Source organism: Plectropomus leopardus, chromosome 4, assembly GCF_008729295.1.
Source record: "Plectropomus leopardus isolate mb chromosome 4, YSFRI_Pleo_2.0, whole genome shotgun sequence".
Lineage (NCBI taxonomy): Eukaryota > Metazoa > Chordata > Actinopteri > Perciformes > Serranidae > Plectropomus > Plectropomus leopardus.
In genome coordinates, this window is record NC_056466.1 from 34,585,762 (window position 1) to 34,610,391 (window position 24,630).

Below are 24,630 nucleotides of genomic sequence, written 5' to 3' on the forward strand. Positions count from 1 at the left end.
ATTCTTAAATGTCTGTTTTTGACAAATTCTAAACAATTAATAACAAGGCTATAGATTATTCTAAAATAAAATTATTAATCGCAGACTTAGAAAATCACAAAGAGACAGTAGGACTGTAATAAAGACTGTAAAGAAACAGTGATAAGAAAAATGAGTGAAAGCTGGAGAGCAAAGAGAGGATTCCCACTGCAAACAAAGCACCTTTTGACCCATAACAAGTGTCTCTTTCTCAGCCTGTTAATTTGACTGTTAGCATTAATGTGAGAGGGAAGCCTACACAGAGTTAAATCTTTAACAGGAACGCTGGACCCCATGGATTTCCAATAATCAGTCTGTGTGAGCAAGTGAGAGCAGGACAGAAAAAAAAGAGACAGAGCATCAGAAAAGTGAAGTGCTTTAACAGCACTTTGCTTTTTCAGGCACAAATTCGTCCCGATTGCTGTGATAAAAAGTCACGGAGCTGAAGAGAGATGGAGACAGACGGGGACTTGGAATGGACATGCATGTGACTGTGTGCATGTCTTCCTCTTTGAGCTTGTGCATATAATTGGTGGCCTTACTCTTCTCATTAATAACTGCACGGGACTCCAGGGGACTTTCCAGCCTTTTCCCTGTGCACCCTTTTATGACTCCCATAATGCCCCCAGCACCGCTCACTGCGTCGATCAATGGTCCCTGATTATTCCATTTGTTAGGCCCACCATAAACGAAGGTTATTAAAATAATGGGGCATCAATCTCCTCCACGCGTGCCGCAGCGAGCTGGCAGCAACAGGTCAGATTTTGGACGTTTCAGCTCAAAGGCCTGACAAGACTACTGTTGAAATACAAAAAGATTTTTTTTTTTTTATATGTATAAAAAAAATGGTAAGTGACAAAGATTTTAGACAAATAGGATGAAAGCAAGTCAATGAGTCAGAAGCAAGAAATTTATAAAAGAAGTATTTCACTGCTGAAAGTTGATCTTTTCATAAAAGTGGGTTGTCTGTGTGGCAGAAAGATGCAAATTATTTTGAAATTGCTGCTACATGACCAGAGAAAACAGAGGAAAAGGACTGTAGCATTTGCATTTGTTGAAGAGGTCAGAAACCTATAACTACCAGAATGCACTGTGCCGCACCAGACCAATAAATGCTCCAGCTGGTGGGTGACATAATATGAGTTTCCTGTCCAGAAACAATATGGCTGCCAGCTGGTACCTTATGATCTCGTAGTCCGGGTAAACAGTAAACTAAAATAAGCTACTGAAAACTTTTTAGGTGAGAAATAGGCAACACAGTTATTTCCCGGGACACCCCCGTTTTTCCCTGTCCTCCCAGCGTCCAATCTCTCCCAAATCTCTCCCAATTTAGAGCCACTGACCACGTGCGTAATTTCCACGGAGGACAGGGTGTCACGTCCACCCCAATATACGAAATAGGGAAATTTGACGGAATATTCAACAGCAGCAGGTTAGAGAGTAAATACTGAAAATGCACAAAAATAGTTATTGTTTTGTTTTTATAAAACGTGTCTGTATACAGACTGTGCGCCAGGTGTGTGTGTGTATTTAGATACTAGAGCGCAGCTCGTGCCACACATTCCTGTCCGAGCCAAAGTAACTGAGACCAAGTGATTAATTTTACTATTTTCAAAGAGTGACAAAAAGTGGGCCTAATAAACAAAACCAACAAACATCACACCTGGCTGATCACACAGCTGATTGATAGATCCATCAGAGCAGACTGAGAGCAGCGCAGTGACAGACCTCATCCAGCTGCTCTCTGCTGCTCTTTGCTGCACTCCTTGTTATCAGGGGCGGATTTAGTGATTTGGGGGCCTGGTGCCCAACTGCCTCGCTTTGATTTCAGCCATTGTCTAGCTTGGAGTGATGGTGGGCTGTTGCCAGCCGTAGAATTAGTTCTGCTGTTCTCTTAATGTAACTAATATAGACGAGTGCAGTGATGTAGAAACACTGAAAGCCATTACTGATACAGTCACGCTGTATATTGCTAAAGATATGATACAAGTTGGGGCGCCTGGTGGCTCAGTGGATAGAGCAGGCGCCCCATGTATAGAGGCTGTGTCCTCGCCGCAGCGGCGTGAAATTACTGCAGCCTTTGGTGTTAAAAACAAGTTTGCAGCTTGCACTTTAACCCCAAAAGGGAAATTCAGTTTGCCTTTAATTTTGAATGCTAAAATCAAAAGCAAAACTTGTTTTGAGTTATTTCTTTGTCATTTGTAGTTTGTTTTAAAGAAGGAAAAAAAATTAATTAAAATCGTAAATCGGGTTTGGTGTGAAAATGCCATATCGCCCAGCCCTACTGGTGGGAAGAAATGAAGTGATGGATTAACAGTGACAAACAGATGTGCCAGTTTTGTTCTAGTTAACCATGAAAACAGAAATGTGTTTTCAAAAAAGCTGAAGAGGGCCTCAACCAGGACGGCTTACACAGTCTATACAGAGAACGTATAATAAAAGCATAAGATTGTGATACATGATGGTTTGACTGTGATGACAAAGTCAGACCACAGGCAATTTTTCTCTGACACTGTTCACTTACCAGAGTCTCCACATCCATCTCCAGCAGAAGAACAGAGCGTTACTGTACATTTATCTTCATTCCCAATAAAAACCATCAGCATTATCCTTCCCCTAATTACACTGAGGAGGAAATGAAAGATGATACAAACAGAGATAGAGTTGTTTCCATGCAGCTAATCGCCTTGGTAAGATTACACAGTATACTTCAACGAAACGCAGAAATCCCACAGGTGGATAAAAATATGTTGAGCATATCAACACACTGAGCCTCCTGATTATACGCTCAGAGGTCAGAGGTCAGGTCAAGGCCAGTGTCAGAACTACAGCTTTCTTCAGTGTCTCTTCTCAGCAGGATGGGAGCTTGCTAACAAGCAGTCTTCAGTCTGGAGCTTTTGGTTCAAGGACAGTTGCAATAACTCAACACAGATATAAAAATCACCAGTGTGCCATTATTTCCAGTAGCTTGCTCATACATTTTGTTTTCATGCCTCTGTGGCTGAAAGTCTATATGCTGCTGCCTAATGAACTGTGAACATTGACTGAATTCAACTAATGATGCGGACAATAAAGCAACAAAGACCACCTGTCTCATTTCCACATTATTACAATGGGCTTGGATATTGACGACATTGATTTCATTATTCCTGAGTGGAAAAACCCAGCAGCAATGGGATGTGTGAATACTAGCAGGGAGGGAAGGCTTTTTACTATATACAGTATATATATATATATATATAATAATTTCCTGCCAGATTTATTCAGGTTTTTTTTTACATTTTACAAGATTACATTGAACACAACATGGTAACTAGGGCTGTACCTGACTCAGAATGATGCCAGTCAAATCATATCTGGCTGTTTAATACAATATTTGATGATTCAGTTTGTTTTCCATACTACTTTTTACAGTTTTAGTGGGATCTCATATAGCTCCGTATGACAATAGTATTCACGTCATATAAGCTAAGCACAAAAAGTAAGGAAATTTGTGTTTGGTAGATTATTTCTCTGTTATAACAATGCTTCTTGGTAATAAATCTTATACCGCTGGAAAGCCTCTTTATTTCCCTTTTAAATGGTGCCACATTTGTTAGGAACGTGCATTTGTGGGATGGGCAGCAGAGCTGAGTATGTGGGTTGCGCCCATGAAAAATTTGCCAAATCTTCTCTGCCAATGCCAAACAGCTTTTCTTGCTGTTGCTACTGACTCTTGTTTTGAGCTTCTGGTACCCCCAGGCACCTGCGAGCACGGGCCCTGCTACAGTGGTCAGTTGGTGTCTGCTCCAAGAATCATGCCAGTGACCAACACAACCACGTTGGCTGACTTGCAACAAATGCTGGTTGAAGAATGGGATGCCATCCCACAGCAGAGTGTGACCAGGCTGGTGATCAGCATGAGGAGGTGGTGCCAGGCTGTTGTGGCTGTGTATGGTTCTTCCACACGCTAATGAGGCTCCTATTTGTTAAATGAATAAATTGTTAAATTGCCAATATGTCTTGTTTCTTCAGACTTCAATCATCCAATCCACCAAACAAGAGTCAATAGCATAATAAGCTGTTTGGCATTGGCAGAGAAGATTTGGCAAATTTTTCATGGGTGCAACCCACACACTCAGCTCTGCAGCTCATCTCACAAATGCATGTTCCTTACAAATGTGGCACCATTTAAAAGGGAATAAACAGGCTAAATAATCTACCAAACACAAATTTCCTTACTTATTTGCTACGTTAAGTAAACAAACTAATCACGAAACAATGGGCTGCAAATGTACATTTTTTTACTGACACTAGATATCAACAAAAGCTCGCGACTGTGACATAATAACTTGCTGTGAGCTGTAAATTCACCACTTCTTCACCTTACACAGTCTCTCTCTCCCTCCGCGCCGCTGTCTGCATATCCACAACTGCAAAGAGTAGCGTGAAAGTCAATAGAGCTCACTCTGCAGCAAAAATCTGGGGACCAAAATGCCCCAAGAGTTACACTGTACAGAACAAAACAATGGCTCCACTTGAAGTAATCTAAGTCATCTGAGGGTCTCCATCTAATAATTTAAATCTCCTACTTTCAAGGGGCAGCCCTACTGATAACTTTATAATTTACCTTTGCCCAACACTCATTTTAACCAAAGAGAGCTTAAAGACACCGTGCAGACACCTTGCAGCCTAGAGCTTCACTGTCAGGTGTGAGAGAGGCTGCGTGCTTCACGCCTTCCCTGTCAGGTAGGGAGAGCTTGAAGCCATGTTATGTGTGAGAGAGCCCGGTGTGCCTCTGACTGCTTGACAGCTTTATGACACTTCACAGTGAAGTTTAAAAAACCTCTGACTGTTATCAGTACAATAATCTGTGGCCAGTGTTCTCAATTAGTCTGTTAAATGTCGTTATGCGTCTGAAATGATGAATGTCCTTATTTTATGCAAAATATTGAAATTCACCTGTTCTGTGCTGTAGGACAGAGCTCCACTCAGGGTGAGCTGTGGGGGAACTCAAGTGTTTGCATTATGGTGCTGCTCACACCGACACAGAAATGGCTCAACTCAGCCGCTAGGTAAAAAGATCATTCCTGTTACTGTGTGTAAAAGGCGCAGCAGCAGGATCACAAACACTGAGATGGCATTCATCATCTGAAAAACAAAAAGAATATCTGAATGCCTACATTGAAAACTGAATTGCTGCCCAATTAACAAATACTCTAATAGCCGAATATTTGGGTCCAGCCTTAATGAATATCGGCTAATGCTGATGTGCAGCCAATAAATTGGTGCAACTCTAATTTAATTAGAAAAAAAATCCCAGTCCCGCTAAAAATAAAAGATCAAAACTAGACTGCTGTGAGCCATTTGTACATCCAAATGGAAGTTCTGATAAGGACAAATGACCTGATATGTACAATTTAAAATATCTCAGGAAAAAAGATTGTTACACAAACACCCACAGACCCTTTTCACACAGCTACAAAAGGCTCTGACAATCCAACACTGTTGCTGTAACCGAGTGTTTCAACAACACTATACTGTCACTGTGTTAATTACAACAGTGCTGTGGGCATCAGGGAAGACCCAGGAAACAACTATAGACCACTGATGAGAAATACTCAAGTATTGTGAAAGAACATCACGGATGATGAGTCATAGTTAAAGCAAAGCCTTGTTGTGTTACAGTGTCTGATAGTGAAGAAAAGGAATACATCACTGTCAAATGTATACAGACACAGAGTTCCAGTTTGGACTCTGATCCTGGTTTTGTTCATATTTGAGACAAGAAATTGGCATGGAGCAGACTTTTTCATCTTTTTCATCAAGATTTTCATCTTTTTGTATGCATTTGCAACATGTCAATAAGGTATTGAAGTGCAGATGTCCACTGTTTTTGTCAGCACATTGTATAGACATGCTATTGACAAGCTAAGGAAGCACCTGCATACATGACACAAGGATCAGGATTAGGTGGTCACATGCCACAAGCTTTATCTGGGTTTCTGAAAATCAGAGTGAGGGCTTATTCGTAAGTTTTACGTATCCAGGGTATAATTAACACGTGCATGCACATAACCTGCAGTGGATACTCCAAAAACCTAATCATAACATGGATACTAATACTTAATTTCTTGTGAATCACACTGCCTGTGAAAAAATCTTTCTCTACTGCATCCAAACTGCAGAATATAGCCATGATGAGACTCTACATCAACCCTTATTTTCTTTCGCTATTCACCTCTTCTGTAGCTTGTAACTCAATCTCTGCAATTTGGAGTTCATTTTTACAGGCCTTCAGAACTATATTGTATTTACTGAGCTGTGTTGCATTGATGCAAACTTAACATTTCCTGCTGCTGCTGTTTCACATAAAAAGCTTTCCACTGGTGAACCTATCAGAGATGTTCACTGTAAAGCAATTAAAGGGAACACACTGAGTACATTACAGGCACATAATCTGAAAATGCTAAATTTGGAAAATTCTGAATGTTTAAATGCAATATGCAGTTTACATGACCTGTATCAAATTCAGAATATTGTCATATTCAGAGAAATAGAAGAATAATGGTGTGCTTGCAACCACAGTTGATGACCATTGTGATGTTTATTATGTGTTCGTGTTTTTATACTTTAATGAACACAGGTTTGCTTAACAAAAAATAAACATTTTTTGGCACTATTCGGTAAGTGATTCAGTTTAAAAAATGAAATTACATTTGTCCTTGATCCTGCTACATGTTTGGAGTTGAAGGACGAGTTGATTTAAATAACCAGAAGCCATGGTGTCAACAAAAATAAAAAAAATATAGCAAAATACAGAAAAAAGTAGCAAGGATTTCAGGAGCTACGGCTGCTGCATCTACATGCGCTGCCATCATCATAGGGGCCGATATTTGGCATTTTGTAGATTATCTGTATCAGCATTTTATTTTAATGATTGCAGATAAAATGAATTAATTAAAAAGTGCAACAACAAAAAAAGTGTCAGCATGGGAGGAACTTTTACTTTTACTGTAAAACCTTAGGAAGCCATTTGAATTTTTTTTCATTTCTTATTTAAATTTTCAAAAAAAAGTTGCTGGGGAACTTGCTGTATTTGATGTTGAAAGTTTAAGTTGTGATTAAACATTTGCTAAAAGAATTTCAAAAAAAAAAGTTTTGTGTTGTAGTTTGTTATATTTCAAATTCTAAATATTGACAGAAAGATTTTCATTTTTAAGTGTAAGTGCATATCAGTTCCAAATATCAGTTATCGGTCTCCTTAACAACAAATTAATTGGTATTGCCCCTGAAAAAACAGCATCAGTTGACCCCTACTGTGTACAGATATTTAGAGAATCTTCTCGCAGCCCCTCAGATCAGACTGTGGGTCCTGCTGCCTGTTGCTCTTGCTCTCATGTTTATTCTAATCTCCCTGCACTGTCTACACAAAACTGCCACCAAGGCAGATTCCTTTCGGTTTGCTATTGGCAGGTAAAATCAATTCCAATCCACCTTCACGCTGAACTAGCTCAACAGCTCCCATGCGCACATGCTCCTAAAAATAAGCCTGCGTGACGTCCTCTCTATATTTGACAGGATTTTGGGCCGGGACACATGAGCATCAGAGGGAGACAGGACGCTGGCAGGGTTCATAAAGTTTGCGTCAAGCTGCTCTGACATCATCCAGCTTACAGATCCGCAGGGGAATGTGCAGCATAATGAGGAGGGAGAGAAAGCTTTCTGTGCGTGCAGCGTAGGTCAACTCACATCCAGCTTTGAGGCAGTTCTGTTTTTCAAAATAATGTTTAACCCATGGGAGCAGAAGCAGAAAAGTCTGCATTTATCTGTCTTTGAGCATACGCATGCCTGGTTCTGTTTTAGAAATGTTAACTGCTGTGGAAGTGGGTGCGTGTCCTCTGGTGTACCATGGATACAGAAACACCCTAAATCATCCCATTATAATGGCTGAATTCCATTTAGCTGCTTCAGCATCAGGGACCTGGTAATGTGCATGCTGGCCCACTATCAAGGCTTATTAGGACACTTGAAGAGAACCGAGCCATGATTCATGTTATTAGTAACACCTCCCCTTTTCCCACGAACACAAGTCAAAATTTCTTCTGTGTAAAAGGCTTACTTGCCCAATTTAGACATTTTCTAATCTATAGTCCACTGAGTAATATTTAAGGGAATATATAGGCAAACTGAATATAACAAATGTGTTTTCTTAAAATAGGGTAATTATATTGGGTATATGGCTTTAAAATAATATTGTGACATTTTATGGCTATATAGCGATACATGATATATATCACTATATTTTTAAACGTCCTTTAAACTAATGTTAACTACTAAGATACAAAATTACTGAATGAGCCACAGTTACAATAAAGTTAAATAAAGTAGCTACTGTCATAATAAAGTGAAATACACTACTGTTATAATAACATTTAATAAAACACCCTTATAAGAAAGTTAAATACAGATTTTTTACAATGACATCTTAAAAAGTATTGTTTAAATAAATAAATCAAAGTGGGAACCATGGTGCTTCTATTCTGAAGGACCTTTCTCGTCTCTGGCAAAAAGTGTTGATGTTTTTGCTGCGGACTTGAAGCTTCTGGTCAACAGCTGGATGCTAGCATTAGCACAGTTAGACAGACACCCGGGCGTCTTTAACCGTGTGGATTCATTCACTGTAGGCTGGAAACACACTAACAGCTCTCCAGTTCAGATATTAATCGTATTTGCAAATCACAGTAGTGCTCCATCGTTGCAACATGTGACTAAATAGTCACTATCTGGAGCTCTGCAAAAGCCCTGCTTTGTGTATGTGTCTGTGAGAGGCAGAGAGCCCTTTCAGAGAGTGAGAGAACCAAAACGGCTGCCAATTTATACTTGATGTTCGTGATATAGTTATGTTATATACTGCACGTGGAACAAGCCGCTATATATCGCCCACGCCTACCTGGCTCTTGATATGGACACTGAGTTTTGCATTTGCTACTCTGGGTAGCAGCTCCTCCTTGAGGAGAGGATCGGAAAAAACAGTATTTTTTTTAACATGAAACTGCTTTATTCAAAGTTTTTTCCAGTTAAAATCACTAGGTCTGTTTGTTATTGGAGAGGAAGAGACCTCTGCGGATCATTTTACTCCTGATTAAAAACCTCCTTAACATCTTGATCTTAAATTGTCAAAGAAAACTTGAGCAAACATTAGCAGATGATGGTCTAGCGGGCCATCTCCAATGTGACTTAAATGGTCAGATAAACATTCATTTGTAACATGAAACTTTATTCTTTTTTTTTTTTTTTTTTTTTTTTATCACCGGGCCCATTTGTTCTGGAGAAGAAGATAACTCAGCTGAGTAATTTAATAAAAATAAGCGGACTTCTAACCAGACAATTCAGATGGTTGCAATCTGCGATTCTCACCATTAGGTGCCAGTAAGTCCTGTTAAATCTTACACACTGTTCCTTTAAAGCCAAAATGTGCCAACTGATTTACTATTATTTATGGCTTTTTTCTACTTTTTATTCTGCTATTGAGTGGTGAAGGGCTGACGTATTTTTGTAGGCCAACCAGGAAGTAGGCATCACAATGGTTCCCTTGTCAAAAACCTTATGGGATTTTTGAAAAAATAATCTCTCTGATGAACACAAGTTTATGAGACTTACATGTTTGGTTTAGCATGATAATATTCACAGATGAACTTAATTTTTGTGAGTTTGGAGGCATAAATGAAATCGCCAGAAGCAAAAAGCTATTGTTAGGCTATACATGAACTACATCGCGGTCGCACAACTCAAATGTCACAACTACAAACACTGTAAAAACTGCGGACTGCGACTCTGTAAAGCTGTAAAGGAGGACAAGTGGATTTAATGAGTTTCTGTGTCCAGCGTGACGACATCTGATATCCCTGACAAACAATGTAGTCCAATTTAGCCACTTGTTAGCAACCGTCTTTTTTAAGATGAGTAAAACATTAAAAGTTCAAAACTTGGGTTTACGTGGACATATTTGATGTTGCAGAACAATACGTCCAAATACCTATTTTTAAGGCATTTTACCGAAAACCCATTCAAAAAACCCATAGACTTTAAGACGAGTGAACCAGACTTGCTAAAAGGCTAAAGGACTTCTGCATTTTAGAACTCATTACTCACCACTTTATTTATTAAGGACTTACACTGTTTTTGTCTTTTAGGGGGAATGCAATTTCATTTTTATTTAAGTATGAAAGTGCGTAGTGGAAGTGACAGATCTGATTCTCTCAACTATGAAAAATACACTTTTGTATCACTGACGTAAAGAAAAACAGGGCTGCTTTCCCTATTGACTTGATTACAGCCTACAATGTCAGTCAGTTGTTTGTAAGCTCTTGGATCCACCTGTGGATCAATACTGGTCAAAGCCTGTGCAGCAGTCGTCTTGCCTCATCAGGTCAAGGTCCATGTGAATTTGCCGTCAACATGCAGGCGTCATGTTTACTGTGAGTTTGAGGATTATAATAGGCCTAAAGCAACAAATTACAGCTTCTGTTGGTGTGCTTTTTTTGTTTCTTGATAGGAACCAAACAACATGTTAAATCATTGCAACGCAGTCACTCCCTGTCAGCCTGACACTGCTGCTCTGACAGCTCAGAAAAGGAAACAATCAGAGGATAATTAGAGCCGTATACAATTTTCATTAATTTTCTGATTTTTAACTCTTTAATTGCCAGGTCTTTGTCATGATGCCACTATGTTTTAGATGAAAAAAAAGAACTATTTTCAATATACTACATGCAAAGTAGATTTTTTTGATTATCACAGTCTTATATAATATATTATATAAATAATACAATGCATGTTTTTATGCTTTGATGGCTGTGGCTGGGTAAAATGCACCAAACAGTCCCTAAGGGTTAATTACTTTTACTACCGGTAACATCACTGTCACAAAAAATAGTCCATGTTCTCTTAATTTCTTTATGACCAACAATTAGGCAGCTTTCTGATCCTTAAAGGAGCCACTCGTCATCTTAAGTCAGCCCTGAACTTAGACGCTACTCAACTCCAATACTGAGTGCTATTCATACACCATATCTTAACACTGTTATCATGATTCCACCTGGCAGGTACAGCAAAAGTACACACAATCATAAACAGAGTGGGACACACAAACAGCTGTGGGCGGTTGCAGCTACACTCACTCTCTCTCACTCACACACACAAATAGCTTTCATTGCCGCAACAGGGGAATAAACACAGCATTTTGACCAATGGACCTTGCAAGTGATGAGCCTCCCTCTCTCCTCCTGCGTTCATCCAGAGACACCTCTGAGTGTGTTTGTGTGTGTATATGTCGACAAGAGCAAGACCTCTGATTTCCCACAGTGCAGAGCATCATTTACAGCCCACTCCTAAGCCCCACGCTGCTCTCACCAGGATTAACTGTTCGCATACCAACGCGCTTGTATCATAAATGCTGAAGATATTGCCCATCACCTCAAATCACCCACAGCACCTCTGCTATTACCCCTAAATGACTGATAAGAAAATGTCCAAGGCTGCAGAATAACATCCAGAGCTTTATTTTTGTGGCGACGCAACAACAGGTGCAAGCAGCGCTCCTTTGGTATTTAAGTGACCTTGAAATTTGCTTTGCTTGCCTGTGTGGTATTATGCACGCCGCACAGTTAGGAGAGGAGGCGCAAACAGGTAGGAGAAGGGGTTTTTTCTGCACAGAGGAATTTTGGGCACCTCCAAAAGAGGTTTTAGCCAGCGCCAAAGGAAAATCACCAGATCCAAAATGACAAGAACTTAGAATAAATACAAGTATTTTATGTACTCTTTGAATATGTTTCATAGCAAGATTTCAAGCAAAAGTTGAACAAAACATAAAACTTAACATCTTTGCCTTCACATTATCCTTTCCACATAGTCCATTTATCGTACGATATTGCCAATAGGCAATACCAAGGTGTTTGCTCAGAAAATGTCAACATTTTGACGCCGGAAAACATCAGGGTTTTTTCAGACCATTTTAAGACTTGGGAGCAGTGCCCGAGCCCAACGTCCAGAATAAAAATCTATGCTGAGAAACGTTTGCTGTCATATCTGATCATTTCTGTTTATTATTTTATAGTTTTTTCAAATTCCAATTCCAATCTTATTATAATACTATAGGGATGCATGATGATCATCATCAACATCATCTGTATCAGCCAATAATCGGCTTGAAAATGAACTATCGGTATTGTCAGATGATTTTTCTTATTTTTCTTGTTTAATGTAATTTAACTAAATAGCAAAGATTTCTATGCGCTACGGAACTTCCTATGGAACTGTGCAAATTTTTGCTTTGTCAGATAAAAACGGATATTAATTTAGTATATATGGCTTAGCACAAAGATTAAGTTGGTTATTTACATATAAAACATTTAGATTAGCTTGTTATCTGGAGAAAGCATGGAGGATGAGACAACAAGCTCTTAACCAAGATAAACTGTAGATTTGTAAAATTTGTAAAAAAAAAAAAAAAAAAAATTCACTGTACAATTCATTGTTTTTGCAAGAATATGGGTCACATATTATTTTGTGACATAATTTATTTTATGTATCTATCTTTTTTCTTTTGCTGATATTTGTAAAACCAGAAGATGACACATGCTTTGCATTGTTATTGTTATTTCCATCCCTATGGGATGGGCCAGACTGTCATGAGGCAGAAATATAAACCAACTAACTAGCGAGCTAACTAACTAACTAATTAACATGTTTTTCATGTCTCCATCTGCTGGTGGGCCATCACTGGATGGACTGGATGAGTGACCTTGTAGGAGCCATATGGACACAAGACTCTGACGCAAAGTCAAAAATGCACTGCAGGAATTAAACGATGCCACCAGCAGCAACATCACCAAGGAACTGGATGGAATTTTCATAGTAGCTGCTGATTTTAATCAACTCATCCTTAAACTCAAAAGATGTAGCAGGAGCGAGGACAAAAATAATTTCATTTTTTAAACTTGGTTGAAACCAATAAATCTACCTTCTGCCTTCTACTAAGCTTGATTGTTTTGGCTGGGTCCGATCACTTTGTTGTGAAAGCTTACACTAATGGAAGAGGGGCCTTCCGTTGATTTCTAATAAAATATAAGCCAAATTATTTTTTATTTTGCTTTAAATTTCCATCAGATAGCCCCTGCCGACAGCGAAGCAATTAAGGGCCTCAGTTGCCCATCTGTGCTGTCAAAGCCACCTGACTCCATTGACAAAAACAGTCATTTTAGTTCACTGAACACAGGAGCGGCTGGTCTGCCACTGCTTCGATCACATAGTTTGTGTTTTTGTGTGACTTTGGTGAATCAGAACTATCCCTTTTAAATACCGAAATCACACAATAACACTACGAATATGACTGTTAGACGCAGCAATTAGACCTTTGATTTTCTGCCCAAACCTGATTGGGGTCACCTCGACCCACCTGCTTCGGGCTGAGCTGTAATTTCTCAATATTCCCTCAGGCTTGAATTGGGTCCTCTCCAATTATTGTTTTTTGTTGTTTTTTTTAAATGAAACTATTGTGAGCTGTTTCATGGTTGGCAGTTTCTGCTTCTCCCTCCCCAGCAGTGGAAGAGATGTAAATAATAGGGCTGAGTATTATCAAGAGCCTCACAATTCAATTCAATTCCGATTCTTTGGGTCACGATCCAGTTCGATTTCAATTCGATTCGATATTGATCCAGTTGCTTCAATATCGATTCAGTTATGTGTGTCGATGACAGAAATACCTAGGTAATTCATTCAAAAACCCTCTGTGTTCAATAAAGCGTGCATTATCTGTACTGATTTAGATAAACTGACACCAAAACATATTTTACCATTACATTATTATAAAGTACAGAAAAGTGCACATTTTTGCCTAAGCCAAACTTAACAAAAGTAATAAAAATTTATGCAGAATTTGTCAAACTGCATTTGTGTGTGATCCACAGCTTTGGCATTAGCAACAGGTTGCAAAACATCTGCGTGGTGTCAGCTCAAACGGTTACGTAGGTCCATCGTGTTGCTGTAGTGTTTTAACACTGACTCACGAGGCTCACACACACCGTAACTACTATCGACTTTGTGTATCCAAACATCGGCTTTTAATGTTGTCGGTGCAGATTTTAACACACGGTTATCTCGCCCCACAGTCGCCATTTTAATGAATAAACAACGGAAATAATCAATTTCAGGAATTTATGAATCAACATTGAATTGGCAAAAAACATATAGCAATGCACTGATGAATCGATTTTTTCACCCAGCCCTAGTAAATAACATGCAGTTGAGAGCAATCATCATCTGCGCGCTGCATCACCGTCGATATGCGTATTAGATGCACTGAGGGGTGCAGCATGCTTTGCTGAACCTGTCATGCACAAGATGACAGACAGGAAAGGAGGAGAAGTGGTACGACAAAACACACCAGCCCTTAGCTTTTTATACATTTTAATATTTAGAAATAATAATCTTATAATATATAAAATATAATATACTATAGGCCTATTTTTACAGTACAAATTCGAGTTTCCAAACACGCGCGGGCAAAAAACTGCCGCCATGGGTCAGGCTTGTGTCAGACAGAGACATGTGACAGAAACTGTGTCGGTTCATATAGGGTGGGGCCTGATTTTTTGGGCTCGGTCAGAGCTCTAGCAGCAATAGACCAGCGGCGTGTTCAGCCATGTTAAATCACTGTTTTTCTCAATGGGGTCTGGTTTTGAAGAGAGCGATATAACGGCTTCATTTTCCTGTTGAAAATCACTGTTTGACATAAAGTTGAAGCTGTGGTAATATTCTCAATATAACATTGACCTAAAATTTTTTTAGATGACTAAAATATGTTTTGTTGCCGACCCCTCCATAGCAGTCCCTTTCTTAGCTTCTGTGTGAGACTCCAGCCTGATTCTCCAAACTGGCGAAGTGAAGATTGAAATCTACTGTATGTAGTACACTGACTGTGGCTAGGTACCGCATGCAACCACACTTCAAAAAATCAGAACTATCCCTTTGAAAAGGACATTTCAATAACTTACTGGGCTTCTCTAAGAAATATGAAATATGATAAGATAACTAAATGTTAAAATAATTCTGAAAGCCAACCTGAATTTTATTTTTGAATGAACATTTTTGTAAAGAAGTGCAGAAAATGAGTCAAAAACAAGTTCCTTCTGCATCCATTCATATCGTTATCATTCAGCAAAACATAACTTTTGAAAAAACTGTTTTCAAATCCATCATTTTGCAGTTATTGCCAGCTTAAAAGATGAATTCAACCCCAGGCCAGAGTTCCATTCAAAGCCAAATTCTTACTGCATAAAACACAAAAAGCTCTCTTTAGTCGCAGCTCTCTGAGCACAGAAATGTGACAGGACACATTCTTCTTCCAAGTGTACAAATGAGGGTCTATGGCTCAAAAACGCTCTGAGCAATGACAAATGTTACACAGTTGATTTAGCATGACTTTCTGATAGGAATGCCCATTTCAACCAACTCTTATTACCTCTTTTAAATCAATAGCAGAGTCACATTTAATGATGCCGTCCTATTAAACATTTCCCTGAAGCTTGACACCGGCAGGCATTACCACGTAATTCCACCCATGTCCGCAGCGACGTGATAAATTTTCATTAGGGTGAAATTCTACATTAGGTGCAGAGTAGGTGAGGGTTATGTATGACAATGTAGCATTTGCCATCATTGTAATGGCAGTGCTGTGTAGCCATGAGGCAATGCAAGAATCAGGTCGGTGGCACTGCAGCGGATCAAATGACAGCTTTATAAGCGCTGAAACACACTGTGGCCTTTCATGAGGGAAAGCTTTGAGGTTCCCCTGTCAGAGTGTACGATGGTGGCCTCCAGCACAATGAAATGAATCGGCACAATAATAAAGACGAGGGTGTCCAGTGATTTGCTGCTGTTTAAAGACTGATGTCCTCTCGAAGCACAGTGTGTAGCATTGGTGCATTTGATTTTAATGGACTGAAATTTTGAGATGTAGATGACCACATAACCAATCCTAAGCACCATCCTTTCTCATCAAGCACCAATCAGAGCTAAGCATACTTGGATAACCTCAATTCTGCACCTCGGCTGCTAAGCACCTACATCAGTGATAATCCACTGGCTTTGCTTTTGCAAAATGACATGAGGCCAGGAGCCAATCGCAGCAGCCCCATACATGCTTCTAGGATTTTAGGACATTTCTAGAATTTTAGCATGTTTCTAAGATTTTAGGATATTTCAAGAATTTGAGGACATTTCAAGTGTTTTGGTACATTTTTCAAGGGATTTAGGACTTTCCTAGAATTTTAGCACATTTCAAGGGTTTTAGAACATTTCTAGATTTTAAACACGTTTCTTAGATTTTCGGACATTTCTAGGATTTCAAAACATTTCTAGGATTTTAGGATACTTCTAGGATTTTAGCACGTTTCCAGCATGTTGGGGCATTTCTAGAATTTTAGCATGTTTCTAGGAGTTTAGAACATTTCTAGAATTTTAGGACATTTCTACAGTTTTACAATTTTCTTAGATTTTAGGATGTTTCTAGGATTTCAGGACAATTCAAGGATTTTATAACATTTCTAAAATTTGAGGGGCATTTCTAGGATTTTGGCACATTTAGGACTCCAGGACAATTCTACAATTTCAGGATGTTTCTAGGATTTTAGCAAATTTTGAAGATTTCAGGACTTCTCTAGGACTTCAGGACATTTCTAGGATTTTAGTAAATTTCTGGGATTCTAGGACATTAGTGTCTTAGCTAGGACCTTTTTCAAAGGCTGTGGGGGATCCTCCACTGGCAATTTTTTGTGATAAACAAAAACTCCAAACAAACAAACAAACTCAATTTTGATGTTTTATGGGTTCTAGCACCATATGTATACTAAAAGCACAAAAACAATTCTCATTGTGAATCACTTAATTTTTATTGCTTATTAGAAAATGCTTGGGGGACCATCCTGCTCCCTTCTGAAGATATAACATGTTAATGAGCTAAGTTTGTAGGCAGCATACTTAGTGGACAGATGAGATATCCTCATATCACTTCATCTAAGGAAATAAGCGCCAAATGTTTAAATATTCCTTTTCCACTGAGATAATGATTTTGCCTCTCTTTTTTGCCTAGTTTTGCAGTCTGCTAATACAGTCTCATGTTTTAAATGTACTGGTAGTGTTGGGACCTTGATCTAGCACTGGAACTGATTGCAGTAGGTGGATAAATACTATAGACATCATATTCCAATCAGGGCTGGACGATATGGCTTAAAAATAATACTGCGATATTTTAAAGCAATATCGCGATACGCAATATAAATTGCAATATTTTTAAATGTCCTTTAATCATTACTTGTTAACTACTAAAATAAAAAAATACTGAATGAACTGCAATTTCAAAAATGTTAAATAAAGTACAATAAAGCTAAAGTAGCTACTGTCAAATAATAACGTTGAATACACTGCTGTTATAATAACATTTAATGAATAAGTACTTCGGTCAACAGGTTGTTGTTAGCATTAGCAGGCAGTTAAACCGACGCCGCGGCGTCTTTAACAGTGAAAACTCACTCCCTGTGAGCTGGCAACAAACTGACGGCTCACTCCAGTTCATGTACTGATATTTGCAAGTCGCACTGGTGCTCCGTGGTTGCAAAATGTTATTAAATAGTCGCAATGCCTCACTCGCTCACACTACCCGCACTACCACTCATTAAGTTCATTGTAAGCTGGAAACAAACTACTAGCTCTAGAAGTAATATATTAATAGTATTTGCAAATCACAGTAGTGTTCCATACTGTGACTGGAGTCCTGCAGAAGCCCTGCTCTGTGTGTGAAAAAGAGAGAGAGCTGCAGGAGAGAGCGAGAAAACCGAAATGCCGGTGGCTCATAAAAACGACACAATTTCTACTCGATGGTCACAATAAAGGCAGTTTATACATCGCGGGAGGAGCTGGACGCGATACATCGAATATATTTGATATATCGCCCACTCCTAATTCCAATAGTAGTAAGTACTAACAGTACACTCTGTGCACCGAGAGTGTGGTGCCATGAATAATCACACAGTACAGATATATTTCAACACAGCAAGAAAATCTATTTGTCACATGCAGCAGGCCGCCACAAATAGATGAATGTGTGGGAAATCCTGAAGTTATCGTAATTATGAAATGATTCTATGCTTTCTAAAAATGTATATGGGAATTGGGGTAATAAATTATTAATTGTAATCCTCTGTTCTGGATTTACTGTTTTATTAGTTTCACTGTTGAAAACATTAGAAAATAAACATGCAGTTATTGCACAAGACTGCATGAGATTATTCCCTCAACAACTCTGCATGCACTAGACTGAGAGTGCTACAGGATAAAAGAGCCTCTACAGACTCACAGCACAGCTGAGCACAGAGGGCATCCTTAACCTGCTGAATTACTCCACACAGAGAAGAGCAGAAAAAAATTACCCTGTCCTTCATCCTCCAGCTCTGCGCCAAAGCCTTGGAGCCCTCAATCTTCTCTGAGTGCCGCTTCTTCATGAAGGCCAGGGGAAGTTTCCAGTCATTCATGTCGGCCTCCTCTTCCTCTGCCAGGCCCACAGCCGGCGAATGAAGCAAGTCTGAGTCCATTTTCATCAGGGCCCTACAGGAGAGAGCTCTTGTTAGTAACACAGATCTGATGAATCTCTGTGGCCTCATGCTGTGCGGCTGCGGTGGGAAACCAACCACCAATGTGATCATTTTAGCTGCAGCTGGTATTCGACTCTCACAACAAGAAAATGTCACCTACTACTGAACTACTGTATTAGTCTCCATGAGATCACCTAAAAGCATGTGTCGGCTAAAGCCAAAACATCAGGCAAGAAGAAGACAATGCAACATCGGATAAAAATAGAGAGGTGGTGCATAAGAGAGTAAACACACAACAGAGTTTGGTATCACAACGTAATACTTTTTAGATACCAAACAATATCAATTTTCTTATCTTTGATTATGTAGTTCCTAATTTCAATCAAATGTTTTTGCCTATAATGAACTAATTTATCTGTGCAAAGTTCTGCATGTGTTTAGAGAACAGTAAACATTTTAAAACTTTGGCTTATTGTCTTAACCCTTTGAAACCTGAGCAAACTAGCTTGATTTTTTTTTCCAAACTTGGGAGGGCAACAAGCAACTGACCCAAAAATGTGCAAAAAAATTACAAAAACATACAAGAAAAATTACCTGAAAATAAGCAAACAAAAAAGTAAAGAACAAAACGAAACAAAAAACTAAAAAATGACCTCAAGAAAGTGCTAAGTCAATTTAATTTTAAATTTATAGTACACTAATTTAAAAGAGGTAAAAAGAGCCGACTAGAATGAACATTCCTATCAGAAAGTCATGCTGAATCAGCTGTGTAACATATTTCACTGCCAGATCATTTTCAGGCCTTAACACTTTTCTGAAACATAATTTTAAATATATAATTAAAAGAATTATGAATAAAGACTTCTGGACATTTTCCCCTTGTTCTTTGAACATATCTAATAACCCCCCTCCCCCTGCTCATTTTGAGATCATTTTTTTCTCGTCACCTTTTACTATTTTTTTGTAGTTTGCAGGACATTTTCAAAGCTCATTATTGACTATGCTGTTTGGGGAGGTTTTGATAGATTACAATTAAAATATAAGTTAGTGAAAATTAGCTGGAAAAATAGAAAAGAAATACTTTAAAAAAAAAAAAAAGAAAGTGCTGCGAATAAAAAAATCTGACCTGATTTTAAATATATAATTGAGAAGAATAAATATAGCTTTCTAGACATTTTTCCTTATTTTTTGATATCTAATAATACTACCCTGCTAATTTTTTAGAAAATGTCCTTGTCACTTTTACTTTTTTTTTTTGTAGTTTGCAGGACATTTCTTGCCAAGTTGCTCATTATGTTTTTCCTGTGTTTTTGAAGAAATCAAACCAATTTTCTCAGGTTTCAGAGGCTTAAATGTTAATAAAAGGCGTCTGAATGCAGCACAAGAAAACTAATATTGATTCTCATGTTAAAGGGTTCAAGGTGAAATGTGTAAACATTCAGGCGGATTTAGTGGTGTGTAACCATGAGGATTGCAGGTTGCAACCAGCTTAAACTTCTCCTGGTTAGAATTGCTTCAGTGTTCATCATTTGGGAGGTTTTTACCAGGAGCTTAAATATCCAAAGAGGTCTCCTCCTGTCCAAAACAAAAGAACTGAGTGATTTAAGCCGAAAAAAAAAAACACCACTGAAAAAAAACAGCAGTTTCACGTTACAAATCAGTGTATCTCTGATGCTGCTCATTGCAGACAGGCTTCTAACTACGGGGGCCGAGGCAAAAACGCGAACGGCCCAGTCTTGAGCCAGTGTTTGGGTTGTCCGTTCTGGGCTACTGTAGAAACATGGCAGTGCAACATAACTATCCTCACAGACACGATGTACGTCTCATTCTAAGGCAACAAAAAACTCTGATTCTTATTTTCAGGCGATTATACACTAAAGAAATCATACTGTGTATTATATTTATTTTATTATTATATATCTCTCTAAATCCTACACACTGGACCATTAACTAAAAAAAAAAGGTTTTAGAAATGCCTCTGCTCCTTAAAGTAAGATATTACAAAAAGTAGATATCGAATTGACACGAGTTCTTACACAGTGCATGACCTTATTTCCATCTAAAAGGGTTTTTTTGCAGTTGTGATGTTTCCAGCATATTGAACTCTTTCTGCAGGAAATGTGAAATCCTGTGCATATATCTGTTTCTCCACTAATTTAATGCCAGCGATGCACTTACTTAGTGGTTGCAAGAACAGAATACCCTTGGGTGAGCTGGTCTTAAGTTCTGCACATTTCAACCTGAATGGCTGCTGAGTGTTCCAGTTCATGACCTTCAACCTAAAGAGTTCTCTCAGTTCAAGCGATGATGGTTATGAGTCATGTTTCATGCACTGCCGTCAATGTGCTGCTAGAATGAAAATCACAACAACAACTGAAACCAAACACACTCACATGGGGAGCTGCCTTGCTCTGCTGTGAAGTATCCAGGTTACTATCACACTGATGAGATAAGATAAGATACACCTACAGTATGTTGAACCCCAGCAGAAATCTAGCTGTTGCAGCAGCAGTGCAAGGACAGAAATAAGAAATAAGAAATTCATCAACTAAAATAAGAATAGAATGAAGAACAGAAACTATACAAGAAAATGACATAGTAAAAATGAGTGGTGCTGATAAAGTAACAGTATGGTGATAAACCTGGATCGACAGCTGTTTTTCTTGTGCTGCGTTCAGACGATTTTTACAAGCTACCCTTCCAAACCGGAGCAAATTGGTGTGATTTCATTTGAAAAAGAGCATTCTGTAGTTATATTGCTGAAGTTACACAAAGTTACACCCAAGCCGCCACCACCACCACCCCCCATCCGCCTCTAACAAATAAAGCACAGTCCCTACAAGTAATCAGCATCTGATAGCATATAGTGCAAGGGTCAACGTAATAATGTAATGTTATGTATCATCGTGCTACATTATTGTCAACATATTGTGGGTTATAATACATAGTATAAAGTGTAGTAATGTTTATAGTAGTATAGTATCGCATAATATGCTATATTGCAGTAATATAACTGTATATGGTCAGAGAGAGCGGCACCTGGATGATGTCATGCAGAGGCTCAAACTGGCCACGTGAGCCCTGCTCGAGCCACAGATTTGGAGCTGGCGTTGTTAAGTGTTGTGTGCGCCTGATAACACGTTCAAACAGCCTGACTGTATTCAACTTTTCAGCTCGAGCCGTTTGCTAGCGAGCACCGGACCGGCGGGACAGCTAGCTAAGTGCTAGCTAAGTTAGCGCGGCTAACGTGAACGCTCCGTCTGACGCGGGCTCGTGTTACCGCAGTCTGCTGTCAAACTGCAGGACACGCTCGTGCTATTTAAAGCTTTTTTCGACGTTGCTCGCGACGCAACGCGAGCCGAGAGGCTGAGCAGAGGTGCAGAAATGGCGCTAGTGTGGACAGAGAAGCGTGCAGATGCGTGCAGGACCTTGGTGCGGTGGGATGGTCGACCCGGGCTGGGGAACGTCTCTGTCTCCGGACGATGACAGACACGGTGGCACAAACAATTCTGGTGAGAAAGTTGTAGGGCAGCGTCCACAGCCTGTAGAGTATGTCAAAGCCGTCAAATCCGAGCTGGACGGGTGCGTGCTTGCAGGGGAATCTGCGGCTCCTCTCCCCACGGCTCTTCGCTATGGGAAGGGGCTGGAGACGAGGCCCATCTTCACACGGACAGTCTGCCACAGCCACGCGACGCACCGGCCACACTCAGCGACAACTGGGATCGTACGGTGTTCTTCTACTAACCAGCGGGCTCAGCGGCTGATTTGGTGTTTTGGTTTTGATGGAAATCACACACAAACCCGAGAATTTCTCCGGCGAGGCACTTCTTCAGCACTTCTGCAAGGGCGCAGCCATCTTGGGTTGGACCCAGAATGCACTGTTGGGGCGGCGAGGCTGTCATCAAACGTCACCGCCCTTGCTCCGTCACAGACCTAAATGTAAACACAAAGCATTTCCCCATTAAAAAATAATTCAAATATTTTGTACATATTTTTTGTTAAATAAAGCTGGGGAAAAATGTAAACACACACCAACTCGACTTTTATGTCGCTGACACTGATGTAAATTTTAGCCTACTTTTTTTCTAAAAAAAAAAAAACAAAAATACGCGGGGGTGCCAGTAATGATCTTAATATTTTTTTGTTGTTGTTTTTTAACTAACAAATGTTGCTTAAAAATGTTATGCTGACAATGACATAAAAACATGTGTCCATAAATTTAACCCCTTGAGCCCTGAGTAAATTGTCTGATTTCTTTCAAAAACATGGGAAGAAGGCAAGGGGCAACACAAGAGGAAATGGCCCAAAAATTCACAAGAAATTAGGAAAATAAATAAAAATACAACCACATAAAAAAGTTTTAAAAAACCTTAAAATTTATAATAATAAATATAATTATGTAACATAATTTTAAATATGTGATTATGATAGTTTTTCCATAGATTTTTTTCCCTTTTTTCCCTAGATATTTGAAATGACCAAAAAATTTGACTGAAATGATCAAAACATACAAGAAAAAAAACTGAAAATTTGTTTGTTTCTTTAAATTAAGAAAAAGAAACATTTAAAAAAAAAAACTGGAAATGAACTGGAAATGAACTGGAAATGAACTGGAAAGGATGCTTCAAAATTATCATAACTCTGTAACATATTTTTAAATATGTAATTATGATAATTAGAAGAAAAAAAAAAAATCCTAGACCTTTTCCCATAGCTTTTTTAAAAACTATTTTCAAGATCTACTAATTTCTTGCAATTTGACAAACATTGCTGACCAAGGTACTCATTGTTTATAGGCCTATGCAGCAGTCCTGCTGCAGTTTGACGATGTAGTGTGCACTCTGCTGAAACTATGTCAGAGTGGGTTTAATCCAAATTATTGGCCATTTCTGGGGCCATTTGTGTTGGTGTAGTATTATTAGCTTACATAACATTCTACAGTAGGCTTTTTTGTCCACCAGCAGTCAAACTGCAGGCTAGAAAATGAAACATTGTTAAATCAAGACTTTTCTGACATTAGTGGTATAGTGGAGCGTATAGGCAGATATACTGTACATGGTATAAGTTTCTTGCCATTGACAATATACCTACTGATCAGCCAAAAAGCCATTGGAATATAAAGGAAAGTGTACTCACTTCCTCCTCTGTAACCACTACACCCCTGTCTGTTGGTATCAAAAACTATCTAAAATCTTAAGCTTCTCAAAGGTTTTATTGCAGGACTACTGCAGTGGATTATTTTACATGTGTCCACTGTGACCTGTCATCATGTTAATGTTGTTTTATGGTGATTTTTATAGTCAGCGGCTTAGTCAAATAGCAATAGAACTTGGGGGAAAAAGAACAATACAATACAACAGTCAGAGAGCCAAACTTCAAATAGGAAGTTGAGGAAGGTATCAGGATTGATCATAAGGCATCTTCAAACAGACTGTTTTGTTTGCTAACTGCCATGCCTAAAGAAACTCTTAGACTTTGATCCCCTGTGATTTTGCTGCAGTTTACATAATTTGTGTTTAAACTGGGTTTAAAGTAAATATGGGATGTTATATAACATATATATGTCAAAATATCACTTTTAGTGAGGATGAAAAAAAAATCTGTCGATTGGACGGTGGATGAGTGTCGACAGAAAATGAAAAGAGAAATACTGTTTATATAGCAAAAAGCTGTTTGAATTTGAGTTTCTGATATACTTGACTTATAATGCATCTTATTGTTTATGTTCACATAATATTCACCTCAGGAGGTTTTCAACACATTGTTTTCAGGAGATACTTCAGAATTAGAGGCTTTTTTGGGTCGTGATGACAAATCACTTTATTCATTGATATGAGTTTACAATCCATTAAAAATAATAATCTTTTTTTTTTTTTTGCTTTTTGTCTATTAAGACTTTTTTTCCCCCCTTTTCAGATTAGGTTGTTTCTGCATTAAGATTGGAATGGACAGAAAACAAGTACATAATAAAGTATCCTTTGAA

General features: G+C 38.7%; 1 protein-coding gene across 1 annotated transcript in view; it reads right to left on the bottom strand.

The window, feature by feature from the left end:
- Positions 1-22,499, bottom strand: part of rptor (regulatory associated protein of MTOR, complex 1) — a 248,178-nt gene extending 225,679 nt beyond the window's left edge. Inside the window, 2 exon segments of the mRNA XM_042484972.1 lie at positions 18,486-18,660; positions 22,076-22,499. Coding sequence (XP_042340906.1) covers positions 18,486-18,653 — 168 coding nt within the window. The 5' untranslated portion in view covers positions 18,654-18,660; positions 22,076-22,499.
- Between the last annotated feature and the right edge of the window lie 2,131 nt (positions 22,500-24,630).